We start from the raw sequence: 16,323 nt of genomic DNA on the forward strand, positions 1-16,323 counted from the left end.
ACCAGGTTGCTCCAAGCCCCCTCCAACCTGGCCTTGAACCCCTCCAGGGATGGGGCAGCCACAGCTCCTCTGGCCAACCTGGGCCAGGCTCTCACCACCCTCACACCAAAGAAGTTCTCCCTGAGATCTCATCTCAATCTCCCCTCTTTTGGTGTAGAACCGTTCCCCCTTGTTCTACGGCTCCCCTCCCTCATCCAGAGTCCCTCCCCAGCTTTCCTGAAGCCCCTTGAGGGACTGGAAGGGGCTCTAAGGTCTCCCCGACACCTTTTCTTCTCCAGGCTGAACCCCCCAACTCTCTCAGCCTGTCCTCACAGCAGAGGGGCTACACTTGCCATGCAGATGAGAAAGCCCCAACCTGCTCCTTACGTTACTGCTGGGGTTCAGCAGTTCCAGCACTGGTTGGACAGGGCTCCAACATTCCCACTTGAGACCTGGCTCTCATGCCCACAGACCACTGTGTGAGCAAAGGAGACTCCATGCACACCTATGGACTACCTGGAGTGTCCAGAATATACCTACATATGTATTTTTATATATATATAAAAATATATTTTTTATATATATAAATATATAATATATATAATTTTTATATGTATATATATAAATACATACATAGGCTTACCCTTTATCTGCCTTAAAAGTAAAGAAAGATGGCAATTGTTGCTGTGAGTCAGACACGACCACATTGGCATTATATTGCAACACAACATGTTTGCGTATTGTGTTTCTTCTTTTTTTTTTTTTTTTTTTAAAAAAAAAGCACGTTAAGGCCATTTAAAAAGCCAAGCATAATTGCGAAATGAAACAGTAATTTCATTTATCGGGAGCTTTTTTCAATCAAGCTGCAACACACACTGCCAAAGCCTAATTGTTTATACAAGAGCCAAAATTGATATGACACATTCCCACTGAACTACCACACACAGTGCAGTAATTCATGCGGAGTTTAGTTTGTGACTGCGCTTGCGACTTTGATTTCAGAAACCACAAAGTCTACAAATACACTGGGTACAGAGCCTGGCCTGAAGGGAGGGAAAATGAATGGCCCGAGTCCCACTCCACCACTGAAGGGCAGTTTTAACCCATTGCAGGCAGCGAAAGACACCTCCCAAGCGAGGAAAGGTATCTTTGAGGGCCATTTCTTTAACCCTTTTTTTCTGTCCCCCCCTGCGTTTCTGCACATCATAAGCAGGTGGCAAATCATGTCATAGATAGAACAGTTCGTTCTGTAAACACGGCCAAGACAGATTTCTTTAATTCTTACAATGGTTGACAAATTTTCTTATTTGATACCAAATTTCAAGCATGGGAGTCATGTTATAGCAGCAACTCTATTCCCAGAGTTAGATACACCTAACTACCTGCCGACAAGTCTAATTACGTGCCAATATTTAAGTGTAAATTCAACACAAACGCTAGTTCCACTATGCATCATGACAGGGAAGGGAAAAGGAATTCACAGGAACAGACAAGTGCCAATGCAATTATTTCTTTTGAAGAGCAGATGCAGAGACAGGGCCAAATCTTGAGAGATCAGGAAAATCTAGAACCACTGACCCACTTGAGCTCAGACAAGAAAACCCACTGTATTTCCCGGGAGCTGCAGACACAGCAGTACCTCTCCCCACACCTCTGCGGCCACAGGAGGTGAGTGGCTGTTTTGACCAACCACTCCTTGCAAGGGGGGGAGGCAGCAATGCAGGAAAACCAGGATTAAACCAAGATCAGATCTCTTCCCTAGAACTAGCAGCCTCGTCAAGACAAGCCTTCAAAGGATACATTGCGACCACACTACTCGATTTTAAAATCATTGGCTTTTTTCATCCCCTCAGGAACGAACAGAGAGCTCCTAGAGGAGACTCTGCACACACACCTCCGTGCAACACAGAGATGAGGATCCCCGTCACTCTCATAAACTCTACAAGTTGATGTGCAAAGGCAAGGCTGGCTCTCCCAGAACTACCTGGCACCACACAGCTGAGCTCCCTGCATCAAGACAGTCTATACAATATGCTTTAATCTCCTGCAACCCTCTCTGTGAAAGAGAGAATTGCTGAATAAACTGAGGAAGGTTGAACCAGAAGATGTTTCTGGTTCAGCAACACCTCCTCCTTTAGATTTCTCTGTAGCTCTGTCACTGCACTGTAACCTTAAAAAGATTCCATTTTCTCTCTCAACATCAAAAAAACTTTTTTTTTTTTTTTTTAAACTGCCTGATAAAATTTGCTTCCATGATTTGACTCGATAACTTATTCCATATGTTCCCCTTTGACCACGAGGCATATCTTTTGGAATTCTCAGTTATGACTTTTAGCTTTTCCAGGTTTAGGTAATACCCCTCTCTGAGGGGACCTTCTCATTCCACTTTAATGGGTCCTTTCAAAGTTGCAAGCTGCCTTTTTCCTGGGTGACGGGCACCCGGCACCCAGCTTGGGCATAGCTGGGTGAGAAGGTGGTGAGAAGGACAGCACCAGTCTTTCCTTGTCCAGCCTTGTTCTCAACTCTACCACCACTCCTACAGCTACTTTTACCTCCTGCACAGGTCCTTGGGCAGACCCAGAGAAAGCAGGGAGGAAAAGCATGCCTTTGGGGTACCCCAGCAACCACTGAATGCGGCATCCGGCTGTACGACTCAAAGCAGGTTAGTTTCGCTGCTTTGCACGTATAAAATGGTGCAAGGCACCTCTTGCCTCCATGCAACACCCGCTGTAGGAATCTGGAGTAGGAAAAATGCTGCTTCCAGCAGCCAGCCTGGAGAAACAAGATGTCCCGCCTGCCTGGCGAAGGCGGTTTTCAAACAAAGGCAGAGCGGAGATGGAACCGGCTCATTAAAATGTCAAACTAGAATAGCCTTACCACACATTTCACATCATTTTCCATCTTACCACCTCACCTTCCAGAGGACAATTCCTTTGTTTGCACAACAGGAGTATCTAGAGGCTAGAAACTTGTGCCAGGAATTTACGAACAGCCCACAGCTTCCAAACCTACTGAGGCTGTGGTTGCTGTGGAGCAGTGGAGCATGCTTGGGTGAATACCTCTGGTTTTCCACAGACAGGGGACAAATCACTCAGTTAAAACTGCAGCAGCAAAGATGCCTGAATCAGCAGACTGTTAGGGAGAAAAGGGCATAAGACAACGCAGTGCCATTCTGTGCCTGGAAGCCATAGACATTGATATTCCCAAAACCTCTTCCCAGGGATTTGTTCCTAAGGTCTGGAACCTGGAGTTAAGCAAGACTACTCTGTATGTGAAGAGTGCCACTAGCTCCTTTTGAAACAACGTGTGCTTCTGTCCACTGATTGCTCTCTCAGTATTCAAGGTCAGGCTTGTCCTGTAGAGAGTGCAGGTAGTGAACACACATGTTTGTTTTGAGATGGGCCCAAGCAAAACCCTTGTCCCAGACAGGCCTGAGATGCAGGATTTGAATCTAGGAAGTATATTTTCCAATTTTGCATTTCTTTTCACTGCTTGTTGTTTGGATTACTAAAAGATCTAGTGTTGCACCTTATTAACCGTATTCCAAAGCGTCCAGTGTCAACTTCAGTGTCCACCTACAGTGATACCAGACGAAACACAACCCAGCGCAGGCACACACTTCCATTTTAGGTACAGAAGTACCCAGGAAAGAGTTTTGTTTTTCCCAAGCCATGTGTTTTGCTGGGGAGAGGAATGATGACCAGGGATGTGTGGGAAGGTAGATGGTTTCCTATTTTCTTCTTTCAAACATTCAGTATTCAGGGAGCTCCATGGCACCTTACAATGCCTTATGGAAGGAATGCTGGGCATTTACATTACTTTATTACATTATTGCTACATTAAAAAACATTATTTGTGCCCTCAAGCTGCATTAATTGAGCTCTCCTTCCTTTTGAATGATTCATCCATTACAGCATTATTGCTAAAATGGATGTTCAGCATTTACAGATGTGAAATGCCTCTGTTTGTTTAAATTATACCACCAAAACCTTTCCCACACACTTTCCCACCTCTCCCTGCAGATCACAGGATAAAAGGAAGAATTTGCTTACCGGAGAAAAAGCAGTTACTGAGCTGCAAAATTCATTCTCACTCACACACACACAACCACAAAAGAACAATTTTTGTTTATGGGTAAGAGGGAAAAACATCCCTTGGTGCATACCTGTTGGTGTTATACTCTAAACCCCCAACTTCCTTGCTTGCCTGCAGAAGATCAAGAATTCCTGCTGAACTTCCACTCTCTTTCTTTACTTTGGAATTGCGCCCTGGCTTTGCTTCTGTGTCGATGTGAAGCAAATCTTCATCTGACGAGTCATCGCTCTGCAAAAACAAGGAAACAGTTTAAACAAAAAAGAAACTCGCTAAGTTAGTCAACAAGAACAACACAATAATTTTTGCAGCCCGCTCCTCCTCCCAAGGCAGAGGGCTAGCATTTGTAATTTGCTTTCATTTTTAAAAAAAAAAACCAAAAAACCAAACCAGGTAGACATTGAAATCTGTTTTCTTGCATCCTCTAGGCACAGTAGGTTTTTTTTTCTCCTTCCAACCCTGGAGAACCAACTTGGAGATCTGATCCTGCCCATGGGATCAAACCTCTCCAACAGTGTTTTTTCCAGGAGCTGTGTTGCTTTACCACAGAATGGTTTGGGTTGGAAGAGTCCTTAAAGCCCACCCAGTTCCACCCCCTGCCCTGTGCAGGGACACCTCCCACCAGACCAGGTTGCTCCAAGCCCCCTCCAACCTGGCCTTGAACCCCTCCAGGGATGGGGCAGCCACAGCTTCTCTGGCCAACCTGCCACACATGCTGCTAGAGACGTACAGTAGGTGCTTGTTATGACAGATACAATGATGACCGTACCTTGTATGACACCGACTCCACCTTTGGCTTCTTGACAGGAGTGTGCTGCACAGTGTCTTTTTTATCCGATAAAACTGAATTCAAAACAAAAAAAGAAAAACAAAGTCATGGCTCTTTTCCTTTCAAAAGATAGCCCTCCTAAGCTGCAGCTTGCAAAGCAATTCAAATCCACCTATATTTGACTGACAGTTAAGACATGGTTTGCTTTATTATAAATCACATAGATTTTAAAGACTAATTGTGGACAATCAATATGTAAGACTTTGCTGTGTCAAAATCGGAAATATTCTTACAGGGCAGTTCTCTTTTTGAAGTGTTTTTCTTCCTTCTGATTGGAAACTCATCGATTTTAAGTTCACCGTCGTCTGACACATATTCATATTCATCTCGTACAGGTTTTGCTTTATCTTCTTTAAAATTCTGCAGTGACCCAAACACACTAGTATTCAGCTGGGTTTTGACTCCCTTGGAACTGAAAAAAAAATATAAATACAAATCAGTAACAATACTGGATTGGAAAACATTTTGTGAATTGCCAGAGAGGAAGACAATGAGTACCTTTCTATAGAAATCTCCGTCAACTTGAATACTTTCAGAGAACCACAACAATTCAAATAATTTTACAAACACATTTCTGTACCTACAATTTATATCTCAAAATGCAAGGCCGACTAGAGTAGCCCTGGCTGGCTTCAAATAAGCAGTATATTATTTAAAGTTGTCTCAAGGTGTATCACAATATGCGTCCCGCACACAAAATGGGACTTTGCCATGCAGAGTTCATCTAACAGTTTCTTAAAAATGTACCCGAGTAGGATCTGTACAAAACCCACTTAATATAACTCAACCAGGAAGAACCCCAAGTGCCAAGACCTGAGACACTGCCTGAACACTATTCTCAAGCAAAGTACCAGCACCAAAGGCTGGTCAGTGCTGTTCCAGCCAACTATGCTGGGTTCCAGGGGAAATCAAGTTCTAGAGCAAAGAACTTTTTGCTTCTGCGTTTTCTACATTAGGAGAAAGTTCTTTACTGTGAGGGTGGTGGAGCACTGGAACAGGTTACCCAGGGAGGTGGTTGAGGCCCCTTCCCTGGAGATATTCAAGGTGAGGCTCGATGAGGCCCTGGGCAACCTGGTCTAGTTGGGGGTGTCCCTGCTGACTGCGGGGGGGTCAGACTAGATGGCCTTTGGAGGTCCCTTCTGGCCTGGACAATTCTATGATTCTATGATTCTATGACCAGAAAGGCAGATTTTCACCTTCTTGTATAAAAACCCATAAATAACAACAAGACTTTTTAATCTGCTTTTTAAAAATTGATGTGTATTGTCATATTTTTTACTTACCCAAGCAACTTTTTATTAGAGAAAGAGAATGTAAATTTGTTGTCCTTATTTCCTGATAAAGGTGTCTTTTCTGATTTGTGTTCCTCTTCCATTTTTAGAAGTGAATCAGGTTTACTGTTCTGAAAGGCAAAGGACCCAAAATAAAACAATAAAATTAGTTGAAGGAGTTGTTGATATTTCAGACTCCCAGGTAACCTCAGAGAATCCACTCATCTTTATGCAGAGAAAAACATGTTCCCCCACGCATGGTAAGGAATGGAGGATTATACTCTTCCTTAAATGACATAGGGTTTAGTTCAGGGACTTGTCCCCCTTCAAGAAGCACTTCAGCACCAGTTTAAGCAGTGCCTGCCACAAACACAATGCCAAATTTAAATATTGCTCTCTTAAATTGGTACAGACTGATATAAAATATAAAGACACATCTCAGCGCACTGCTTGCCAGCATCCTGCCGTACGGCTGAGGACAGAATCCAGCACGGAGCCTGGAACCTCCCAAACACAAATACATTTTATTCCCAGGCTCCACTTGCTTCTTTCACACCTTCAGAAGAGCCTGAATTATGAATTTAATAATGTAATATCAAAGTCATTCAGTGCAAAGGAAGCCTCTAATTATTTTCTAAGCATCACCTTAATACTTTCCTAAGTTTATTGGTACATATGGGTCTAATCACATTAACCAGGACTTTTTAACACAAAAGATTTAGATGTCTCCAATGTTAATGATTCATGATTCTTAGTATTTTCCCCAATGAAAAAGCATGTACTTCTGTTTTGTTTGGGGAGAAATTGTTTGCACCTTTGTCATTAGAAGTTCACAAAGCAGGCAAAATTCAGACAGCTATTTCTGAGAGAAGGCCTAGTGTCACCTTGTTTTAAATGGTACCTGGAGAAAAAATGTTATTATTCTATGAACAGATTTTACTCACCCTATATTAGCCCTCCAGGAAGGCAAGCTTTTAATTCATATGGCATAATTTATATTTCATTAACTCTACTTTTATGCCATCATTAGTTATTGATTTCTCTGGAACTACTCCAGACAAAGCATACGACTACGTTAAAGTAAGAATGGCAAAAGGGATCTCACTATTTACAGTGTTCCCCCGGCTTCATTGAAGACAAAGATGGACAATTCAGCACATGCTTTTCAAGAATCTGCTTCCCCCTCCTTTATCAGTGATTACTTCATTATTTTCTGCTGAAATTTTTTCTTCAAGAACTGCAAATTGGTGCTTCTTACTCTCTGTTTAGGTAGATCTATGCACATTTCTCCACCCTCGACTTATCACTATGTGGCAGAACCAGCAGCAGAATTTAACAGGAGACGTTACCTTGTATTTCCATTTGGCTTCTGTTTTGCTTTTATTTTGCTCCCGAACTTCAAATTTCTCCGCCTCATTCTGCTTACTAGCAGTTTCCTTGTTGGGAACACTTAACACATTCTTTGCAGCCTGGGGAAAGAGTCAGCATGTACTGAGGATGGGAGGCTGGCATGGTACAGAAACACATTTTTTATCCAGAGTATAACATGATAGGTTTTTGAAAACCCCCAATTCATTCTTTTTGAACTGAAACGTGAGATTCAATCAAATATAGCTGCTTCAGAGAAGGCAGAAGACAAGCTGCATTTCTCCTGGATATACCAACATACAAAATTACTGTCAAAACATACTAATTTCCCTACCTATTGCTCCGTGGACAGGTTTCACAAACTACTAGGAAATTCAAAGCATTTTAGAAAAGACTTATAGATACTTCTTAACAAACAGTGTACAATACATTACTCTTGTCAGTGCCTCAATGAATTCCTGGCCCCTACTGAAGTCAGCAGCAAAATTCACGTCGAATTAAAGGACATCAAAATGAAACTTGTCCTACATGGGCAAAAATGGAAGCAAACTATTGTTTTATCTTCATTCTTTCATTCCAGAGCAAAATCTCATGCAAGTAAGATGCTTTAGAAATGAGTTCCTTCATCTTTGATAACTGATTATGGAAATGCACACAAGAGTGCTAATAACACTTAAAATGACACCAAAAAAAAAAGCCATTTTTAATTTTCATCTCGCCTCAGTTTGGGCAAGAAATTGGCAGTAGTTTGCCAGATGGCTTGAATCAATAAGTTTCTTAAAGGCTCCAATATCAAATGAATAACCAACAAACAGGTAAATCAAATCAAGGTAAAATTCAGGTAAGAAAAGGGTGATAAGCCAGCATGTACTTCAGTGGAGACAGGCTTTTACACTTTGTTGCTTAAATTGTTTTTTTCATGAGATCTAAGGAGAGGAATCTAATAAGAGGAACAGAGACGTTAAAATAGGACCCACCTTTCCCTTCTTTGGCGTCTCTATCTTCGTCAAAGCCTCCTTCGTGTGTGCCTCCAGCAAGTCAAGATTGGGGATGGCTGGCGGTGGACTCTCCTTTGCCTTCTTTCCTTTCTTTTTTCCTTCTCCCTTAACTTTTGGTGTTTTGGGAGGCTTCGGGGGTTTGGGTGGCTTGGGAAGTTTGGGAGGTTTGGATGGCTTGAGTTGTTTGGGGGTTTTCACAGTTTTGGGAGTCTTTTTTTTCGGGAGCTTTTCTACAGGTGGGGGCGGAGGCGTAACTTGGACAGGTGATGGTGCCTCCTCCTTCTCCACAGGAGAGATCTCCTCAGCGTTTGTGTTGGCACTCGTGTCTGCTTTGCTGGCTTTCGAAGCATTCTGTAGTTCAGCAGAAAATGGGAAGGCGTTCAGACCCATCCATCTCATGTTGGATATTCCCCTGCAGCCTCCCTTCCTCAGGGAAACGAACCCCAAAGATGCCCCACTCAATAAAGGGGGAACTGCATTCCCAGCTCAGGCTGGCCAGGGGATGAAGACCCCACCACATGCCCCAGGAACGCTCTGCTCACCACTAACTCCCACCCCCACGTTGCTCAAGCACAACGTTGGCCAGGAGAAACTCCTGTGGCTCCGTAAGGAATGTAACTCTCATCGAGCTCTATCGTCAGGCAGGACCGTTAAATGTACTGCCCACACAAAGCAATGTATAGAATGAATGGTCTTTTGTTTAAAATGCTAATCAGCTTGAGCACAAACCACTTCCATCTAACTCAGATGTGATAAATGTAGCAGAACCACGTTTCATGCCCTCAGGAAAAATAAGCAGTAAAATAGCTGCCCAATTAAGATTAACACTGTCTGACTAATTAAAAAGAAATTATTTTCTGCTTAACTTGCCATTCTGACAATCAGAAAACTTATATATTACATCAAAGAGGATAAAAGGACAAGATAGATTTCAATTTTGAGGTCTTTGGATTGAGTTAGAATAGGGGTGGAATGTAATACAATGTCTTGTTAAAACAGTTGAGCTGGCTATTGTCACCTTGCGCTGTCACGCATGTCCTCTAAGTTGGGATACGATACCAGACTTAAGGGACGATACCTCCATGAAACCTCCTTTTTGGGGGTTTTTTGGCTTGGGTTTTTTCAGGGGAGGGGAGTACTACTATTATTATCACATTTGCTATAGTAACTGCCTAGAAGCCAGGCAAGAGCAAGGCTTTCTACTGGGACAACGTACAGAATAATAGTCCCAAGCTCAGCCAATGTCACAGACAAGACCGATGAACGTAAGGAAAAGGAGATACCACCCAGGGAGTACAATCACAGGGATGGCAACAGCATTCTTTGAATTCTATCTTATTTTTGGGTAGGAAGTAGCTAAAGTGAAAGAGAAAATAAGGATGAAGAGGGGAGTGTGGCAGCCTTCTCTAAGGAGAAGGTGGAGGAGGAAGGATGTGGGACTGGCAGAGCCGGCATAAAGCCAAGGAGAGAGCAAACAGGGGCCCAGAATATGGGACGAGTCACCCCCAGACAGGAGTCTTGAGCAGTGCCCCTACCGTGACACTTCACATGAACTCTAACCATGAAGAAGGAGGGGAAAAAAGATTCATTTATTTCAAGTCATCCGTTTTATAGCCTAGATTATTAAAAGATCCACAATATAGTTAATGTTATGAAAAGAGCACAAACCTCACTTAGTCTTATTTCTTTGGCAAGGTCCTTGATAAGTTGTGCTGGTTTGAAGTTTTCTGGTAGCTCATCTTCATGCTCTGCTAAAGCCTAAAACAGAACAAAGCCAGACTGCTGTTTCTATGCATGGGGTTTTTTTCAAAAATATGACCCCTCACACACACACATTAAGTGCAACATCAGTGTTTTTCCTATATTCTGAAATCAATACTGACTGCATCAGTGGTCCAAATAAGGAAAAAATCTACTTTTTTCCCCTTCTGGATGTTATTGTAAACAGTTGTCCTGTGAGAACAACAGTCAATAGTCTTTTTCAGATGTTATGGCATTTTCACATGATGTTACAATAACATCACTTTGCTCGCCCCTTATATGAGATTCTGTGAGAAATTCCTTTTCTACATCTCCAAGGAGAGATTGGCTTAGGCTGGTGTCTTCAATGAGTGTGACAGCCACACACCTTGTCAGCAGAGTGGTTTGGGAGCTCCCTGATGGGACTAATGACATTTGCATTCACATGTCACGTTATAATATTCAAAGTTTGATTTTACCTAAATGCCAACAGTCTCACTTCCCTTGACTCACTGTTTCTCATCTGCATGGCAAGTGGAGCCCCTCTGCTGTGAGGACAGGCTGAGAGAGTTGGGGGGGTTCAGCCTGGAGAAGAGAAGGCTCTGGGGAGACCTTGGAGCCCCTTCCAGTCCCTCAAGGGGCTCCAGGAGAGATGGAGAGGGACTCTTGATCAGGGAGGGGAGCCATAGGATGAGAGGGGGAAGGGTTTTAAACTGAAAGAGGGGAGACTGAGATGAGATCTGGGGAAGAACTTCTTTGGTGTGAGAGTGGTGAGAGCCTGGCCCAGGTTGCCCAGAGAAGCTGTGGCTGCCCCATCCCTGGAGGGGTTCAAGGCCAGGTTGGAGGGGGCTTGGAGCAACCTGGTCTGGTGGGAGGTGTCCCTGCCCAGGGCATGTGGGGTGGGACTGGATGGGCTTTAAGGTCCCTTACAACCCAAATTGTTCTGTGATTCTATGATTGTAAGCGGAAAATTAAACAGGATGACACGGAGAAGAGTTGTTCCACACCAGCCACTCCTTCTGCAGGAACCTAGGGACCAATTCTGAACTCAGGCTCAAGCACTGGCTTTTTGCGGCAGGGAGCAGCCAAGTCCCTCCATTTGAATCTGAGTGACCCAAGTGTGTGTGCAACACTGTGTACTCAGCTGCTCATCCCTTCTTAAAACACATGGAAATCCTAAAGCTGCTCAATCCTCTATTCACGGTTTATGACTGAACGGCCTGTCTCCTGCAGCTAAGTCCCCAAAACTTTAGGAGTAACACATGCAAGAATAACACTTCTGAAATGACTGCAGCAGGAAATTCAGGCTGTGAATCCTTTTAAGCCTTCTCTCCAACCAACATGTATTTCCTAGCTCAATTAATGTGTTGATTTGCAGGAACTGGACACCTTGTGCACGCAAAAACGCAGGTGTTGTTCTTGGCCACACTCGCATACACAACCTCTGCTTAACTGATTTGGCACAGGAAAATGCCCAGAGAACATTCATTCGGTATCCTGTTGGCCATGTGCAGCATTGAGCTTTTTTTAAGCTCTGGTGGTACCTTTTTTCCCGCTGACTCCTTGTGCAGCACTATGAAATCCCAGCTATCGCACTCCTTCCCCATTCTCCCACTCCCTTCCCTTTGGGATTTTAGAATTAGCACTTTTGCTATGGAGATATTATTTGTTCTAGCATTTGTGCTCTGTCCCAGTGACTGCCAAACCTGAGGAACATGCAATATTAAAACAGGCTGCTTCTCCTACCTGTTTTTTAGTCCATGACCTGAAAGCACCGTTGAGAATTTTTGCTCCTTGGAGTAAATGAGCGGGAGGTTGTTGCCCAACTTTATGCAAACCTAAGGAGAGGGAAAAACCAACGCTGTTCAAACACTGCTAAAGCTGTTCTACATAAAGTCTTTAATTTGAAAAAGTTTAACTGTGAATGTTGACTCTTTGAAAGTCGGTCACCACAAATTAATCACTATTATAACTTGATGGTAACAAGGAGTATATTTACTGTGTCATCAATCCAACTCAGCCTTCCTACACTGTGCTGCTATAAGTTATGTCTACACTGGCAATCCTTCGGTTCCTTCCTTGGTCCCACACTCAAGCTAGCTTCCACATGCATACATCCTAGGCTGTGGGAATAAAAAGGTACTGTCAGCATTTCCTTTAGTCTGACTGAAAAAGCAAGTACCAATATGTGGAAACAAAGGTTGTCTTGGGCAAAGCATTTCACTTCTTCATGAGTACAACTGACCTGAACTCTTCCCCTCATTCCAGTTTCTGTTCAGAGCCAGTCACAAGGGGCCCAGGTGACACTCAGAGGCACCCCTCACCGTGCTTATTAATTAGACACATTTTTCTTGTTATAAAAGGATCTGGTGCGTGTCTCTCGACACATTCCATAATAACCAAAATAGCGGTAAAGAGAAAAGTGAGACCAAATCTGTAACGAACATACACACATGGACGTTTGGATCAGCTCTGAAGGAATCTGGTCAGGAAGGTTTTGAATTTCACAGAAAACTTTGCTTTAATTCTCAGTGCTCCCACTGGCCACATCTCTGATGCTCCCGTGGCCCCCTGTATGTGTGACCTGCCCAGGTACTTCGCGTGGGATGAGGAAAACGATGGGAGAAGGAAGTATTACTCTGTGCCTCGAGCTGACAGAGTTCATCAGCTTAAAACAGGGAATGAATCCAGATTTGATAGGCAACCAAAAACCAAGAGAAATGTTAGAACATTATTTGCCTCTAAGGCAACTTAAATACATTTTGTAAAGGAGCTGAAACCTTCCCTCAGGCATAGGCAAGAGGGACAGTTTAAGGTCCTTTCTACAGCGAGATGGCAGGAAATTAAGGGGAGAGCTGGGTCAGACCAGCACTTTCTGCTGGTACGTTAACAGTAGTTTTCAAATACTAACAAGATATATTTTGGCCACCTGTCCATCTTCTACATGACACCTCAGCAGAAATGAAGAGGAACTATTTTTGGGCCCCCAAAGCTAAGCAATTAAAGTAGGCAAAGAACTGCAGTTTTACCTTTGAATGTCTCTAGTAGATGCTTTCCCATATACCAACACGCAGTTTCAAAGTTTGGAAACTGGGTCAGACTGACAATTTTCAATCGTCTCTCTACTTCATACGCCCTGCAACACAAAGCCACATGAACTTAAAGCGTAGCAGGTCACCAGTGTGTCGCGCAGTGACAAGCACCGCTCATAAACGAGGTTCACTTTTCAGTGCTTCACTTCTTTGTGCTGCTACTACGTATTCTGGCATTAGACCAAAAGTAAAACACCAAAATAACACTAGTAAGAAACTCTGCGATACAGATGTAAGATAGTTTTATTGCATTATTTGCCCAGCATCAGTAAAGAACTACTTGTATTGTCTTACACTGGGCAAAGAACCCAGCTGAGCAGATGAGGGCTCATCCAGAAGGTGAATGGCATATTCTAGGGTAAAACTGAGAGTTTTTAACAGTTCTTTCTTCAGGATTTAGCCACATCAACCCAAGCACCCCACAGATCCTTCCACGTGCTATGCAGTAGATGTAAAGCCAACTTGGGATAACTCAGCACGGGGGAACACGATGGAAGGGGACAAACATAGGTACACTCTCCAAAATTGCCCAATAGAGCTACATCAACATTACTGCAAATGCAGGGTAATTAAAAGGAGAGAGGATGGCCAATTTATTAAAAGCTGAGCCTCTCCTAACTTTAGATTTTAAAGACAGATTACCTCATCTGCATTTCAACACTTAGACTATGTAGAAAATGTCCTGCGAAGGCCAGGCAGTCAACAGGTGTTAGAGTTGCATAAATCCAACCTAAAAGAGAAAGAGAAGAGTCCTGAGGAGACAAAAACTGGAATCGCAGTAACAGAGACTTTATTCACAACATGACCTTTATACTTCACTTAACAACTTACTTCCTTAGATACAGCTCTTCAGCCCAGGTCAGCACCAGAACTGAAGCTGGATCTGGCCCCTTGTTTTGCACGGTGAAGGCCCAGCCTGGGAAGGCACGAGGCACCTCTGACTCCCGGCCCCAGGGCTACCTTCAGCGTGGCAGACAGCGAAAGGGGACATACTGCTCCTGCTGACATTACTTTCTTGTTTTGGTGAAAAGCAGCAGCAGCAGCTACATGATAATACCGCTTTCTCATCACCATAAAATCTGTGACAGCTCCTGACTCTGACTTTATTGTAGTGCCAGGAACAGGTGTTCTCCAAACACTTATTTTCATACAAAAATCTACTTGAATTAGTGAATCTCTATAAATGGCTTGGTGTTTATTCCACCATCTGCTCCACATATGGTCATGAGAGAAGTACCTACTTTCCACTTTTTGCAGTCAAAAGTAAAATGCAAGTGTGTAAACATTCTGTGCAAGGATTACACTCACACACAGAAGAATGGCACCACTGGATGCTGCCTCCACAAGTCCCACTGCTGGGGCCTGGAAGCCTCAACTCAGATTGTGGATCAAGTGGGCAGTGCATTGTTTAAGGGCACATAGAGGGAGAGAAAATCCCTCTCAGGGATTTTCAGGTAACAACAGGTAACAGGGCATGCTGGAAACAGCAATGCAAATGAAGAAATTCATGGTGAGAGGAAGATGAGGGGCAGGGGCAGGAGCAGAACTCAGAACTACATTCCTTAAAACCCTGTGCTATCTGCTGATCAACTCCTCATCCTTATGAAAATCCTCCCAGAAACTGAGCAAAGCAAAATCCACCATCCCTAATGCAATGAAAGCCCAAGTCTATCAAATAATCCATAAAAACCTGTGAGACCCAGGTCTTCAGCCTCACATGAAACCATAAATGCACACTCACACTCGTGCAGGCATCTACAGTTCCTCAGTGTCACAGGGAATCAATGACCATGAAAATGAATTTGTGGGGAGTCATGGTCAGCAAGTAATTCAATGTGAATTCTCTGTCAGATGGCAAAAAGCATCTTTGTCATGGCTGGATACAGAGAAAGAACTCAGGAGCTCCTGCATCCCAGCTAGACCCGGAGTAGAACAGTCTACTTATTAGTTGTATTTTCAAAAGGGTCCTAAAATACCAACATAAAGCAGCAAAAGCTCTGTGGTTTTTTTTTTTGTAAGCATATGAAATTATACTTCTACTGAGAATTAGACTTCACACTTTGTCAGAGAAAGTGGTCAAATCACATCCCTCTGGCATTTTGGACATGCTATTTCAGCAGCTCTAAAACGAGCAGGAAACCTCACCTGCATCAGCCCACTCACCTGATGGAATGAAGAGGGTCTGTCCTTGTTTAACTGTGCACTTGTAACACTTATCTACTTGGTCTGCAAAAAACATCTCACTGTGGTTTGCTGCCGATTGCCAGCGTTCATAAAGAGAAATATTTGCAGAGGCTGGTTTGATGAGATAAAATATCTTTTCTCCCTGAATTAGAAAATATAAAATTAGCAACAAGCAGCCAAATCAAGCACTGCTGCACTGGCACAGATTCATGCACACACATGCACATTCATCTGAAGAAATATATAGCATTACATATTTTAACACTATTGAAATAAAATTTACTTGTTGGCTTTGTACAGAACAGCTGACATAATTAAATCACCAGCTGACCACCTCTGCTCAGATCTGTGCGACTGATGTTGCAAAAAGCTTACAGATCCCATTATCCTTCAAAAGCAGGACGTGGTTTAGTGATGATGTTCCTTGTTTGTTGTGTGGGTGTCTATTTTTGTCAGTTAGGTTGATGGTTGGACAAGATGATCTTTAAGGTCCCTTCCAACCTAGAAGATTCTGTGATTCTGTAATATCTTTCAGGTCGTAGGTGACATAAGTACAGAAGGCACTAAACAAATATTAAAATGCAAATACAGTGAAAGCACAGAGGCAACTTCTTCGCTCAGCAGACCCTGGCCCTGCTGAGGGACACCTTATGGCTCTGTGTATTCCTTACAGATACAACAGCACCATAGGGGAAAAAAACCCAAGACCTGAATTTCTGAGAGAATTTTAGGATGGTCCTTGCATGTAAAATTTAGTTCCTTACTAGATA

At 43.2% G+C, this 16,323-nt stretch overlaps 1 protein-coding gene across 1 annotated transcript in view; it reads right to left on the bottom strand.

Moving 5' to 3' along the window:
• PHF2 (PHD finger protein 2) overlaps positions 1-16,323 on the bottom strand; it is a 44,957-nt gene that overhangs the window by 14,015 nt on the left and 14,619 nt on the right. The window contains exons 7-17 of the mRNA XM_014951528.1: positions 15,533-15,695; positions 14,012-14,099; positions 13,307-13,413; positions 12,024-12,115; positions 10,206-10,295; positions 8,517-8,888; positions 7,521-7,640; positions 6,184-6,302; positions 5,134-5,312; positions 4,841-4,914; positions 4,145-4,302 (exon numbers count right to left, since the gene is read on the bottom strand). Of these exons, the coding sequence (XP_014807014.1) occupies positions 4,145-4,302; positions 4,841-4,914; positions 5,134-5,312; positions 6,184-6,302; positions 7,521-7,640; positions 8,517-8,888; positions 10,206-10,295; positions 12,024-12,115; positions 13,307-13,413; positions 14,012-14,099; positions 15,533-15,695 (1,562 nt within the window). The remainder of the gene's footprint in view (positions 1-4,144; positions 4,303-4,840; positions 4,915-5,133; positions 5,313-6,183; positions 6,303-7,520; positions 7,641-8,516; positions 8,889-10,205; positions 10,296-12,023; positions 12,116-13,306; positions 13,414-14,011; positions 14,100-15,532; positions 15,696-16,323) is intronic.

This window comes from Calidris pugnax, unplaced genomic scaffold (genome assembly GCF_001431845.1).
Source record: "Calidris pugnax isolate Ruff unplaced genomic scaffold, ASM143184v1 scaffold203, whole genome shotgun sequence".
In the NCBI taxonomy this organism is placed as follows: domain Eukaryota; kingdom Metazoa; phylum Chordata; class Aves; order Charadriiformes; family Scolopacidae; genus Calidris; species Calidris pugnax.